The sequence below is a fragment of the Nannobrachium achirus genome, assembly GCF_963921795.1.
Source record: "Nannobrachium achirus genome assembly, chromosome: 12".
NCBI lineage: Eukaryota > Metazoa > Chordata > Actinopteri > Myctophiformes > Myctophidae > Nannobrachium > Nannobrachium achirus.
The window spans coordinates 8368875-8370808 of NC_137832.1; the positions used below are offsets into that span (position 1 = coordinate 8368875).

At 42.0% G+C, this 1934-nt stretch overlaps 1 protein-coding gene across 1 annotated transcript; it reads right to left on the reverse strand.

Annotated features, from left to right (window-relative positions):
- Positions 1–676: 676 nt before the first annotated feature.
- Positions 677–1120, reverse strand: LOC308295381 (lactose-binding lectin l-2-like; the record flags this gene model as incomplete). Its single annotated transcript, XM_080738436.1, has 2 exons — positions 677–687; positions 820–1120. 2 exons carry the CDS (start codon positions 1118–1120, stop codon positions 677–679), a joined length of 312 nt encoding a protein of 103 aa, XP_080594562.1.
- Between the last annotated feature and the right edge of the window lie 814 nt (positions 1121–1934).

Consider the following 1934-nt stretch of genomic DNA (forward strand, 5'->3'; position numbering starts at 1 on the left):
ATTTTGGGGTTTGTATTGTAAAGTACAATGTGTGATGTCATCAAGTTGTAATTTGCAATGCAAACCCCAAAATCAATCCTCCAGTTCTAGACAACACAGAAGAGGGGGAACTTTTTTTTTATTTCCACACAACTCCTCTAAGGTATATTAATGACTTAGTTCAATATTGAAAATGGGTGGTCTTCCCCTTTAAGCCTATTTTAAATATAGGGTAGCATACCGTATCTACAATCTTGCCACTCGTGGAGAATGTGACGTACTGTGAGATTGTACGTCTGCTGTTTGCACATTTAAAAACCTGTGAGACGGAGCCCACTGGTGAGCCGCGAGGATATTGCACATGGTCCCCAAATAATTAGCAGAACACTAAGATTTTTATGTAACATGTATTATTATGTAATATACTGTAACATTCATCATAATACATTTTAAAACACAATGTAGAATGTCATGGTGTTTTCTTTCTTCTTTTTTCCCCCTCTTTTATAGCTTGAATAAATATGGTATAATTTGTCAACTACTGGTAATACAGTGTATTAATATATAAATGTGAATGTTCTTAACAATGGGAGACACATTGAAATTGATTCCACCAGAAAACACATTGATATATTTAATGCACTTTTATTATGCAAACCCAGTACAAGTCAGTGGGTCGAACCAGACAATCCACTCATTAGGGAGAGCCTTTGCGAAGTGCACAAATGGAAGGTGCGCCATGAGAACACCCCAAGTCACCCCATTTAGTATGATCGTTTGTAACCACACAGTTTTGATCTGTGCCACCAGCTGGCTGACTATCATGCCAAAAGATGTAACCTGCTTTGGAGCCATCAGACCATAGCCACACACCCTCCCTGTGAATGTCGCTCAGTCCAATCCAGGTCCATCCCTCTTTAGGGTCAAAGTTCTGGATCAGGGTTCGGACAAAGTTGTGCTCGTCGATGCTGTGGATGGACACCAGGTTGGCGTCTTGAGCCAGGCAGTTCAGCTCAGCGTCGAGCCAGTTGAAATGAGTGGCGACGTACTTGTAGCAGCGACCGTTGAAGCTGTACCAGAACATCGGACAGGATCCACGCTCCAGTTTCACCTTGGCCAAGGGACTGGGAGCGTTGTGCATGGCGCCTGCACACAGGAAATAAAAAGATAAGTGACAGAAGCAACCAATTATAAATGGTTCTATAAAGAACTGTTAAAGGAGTATTTCACCCCCAAAATGATTTATTTTTCCTATTGATTACTCAGGCCATGAGTTCAATAATATTCTTTTGTATGTTTTGCATTCCTAAGACAAAAATGTATTATAGTAAATTTACCCCCATTGATTCTGGATGGGTCCGGATCAAAGGGAGTACATTTATTGTAATCAAATTATTGTCTTAAGAATGCGACAAGAACCAAAAAAAATATATTGAACTGAAGTCTCCATGTGGCCTGAGTAATCAATAGAAAAAAAGTCAATTTGGGGGTGAACTATTAACCACTTAAAAACGTTTCACCCCTCCCCCCCCCCCCCCCCCCCCCTTCTCTTCGCCAGGTTATCTGCACATTTTTAATGTTAGAATTTAATCATGGAAAAAATAGAGAAATTCTGTACCTAGTCCTAGTGCCAGGCCCAGCAGGCATAGGATTTGAGGAATCAGCAGCATGTCAGTGTGAGGTGGTCTCTGTCGGTGGATATTGGGTTGGGGGTCTTCTCCAAGGTGGTCTCTGTCAGTGGATATTGGGTTGGGGGTCTTCTCTCCAAGGGTGTGTGTTGCAGACGTTTAGCTGCTACCTTTTGTATCTACCCTTCATGAGGGCGTCTTCACAGTTGGCATCTTTTGATTGGTCATAGTGCATTAGCAGCTGTGGCGTTCACATATTCATTTGACCCACATTTTCACACAAACATACGCACACGTGCGTGCACACACACACACACACACACACAC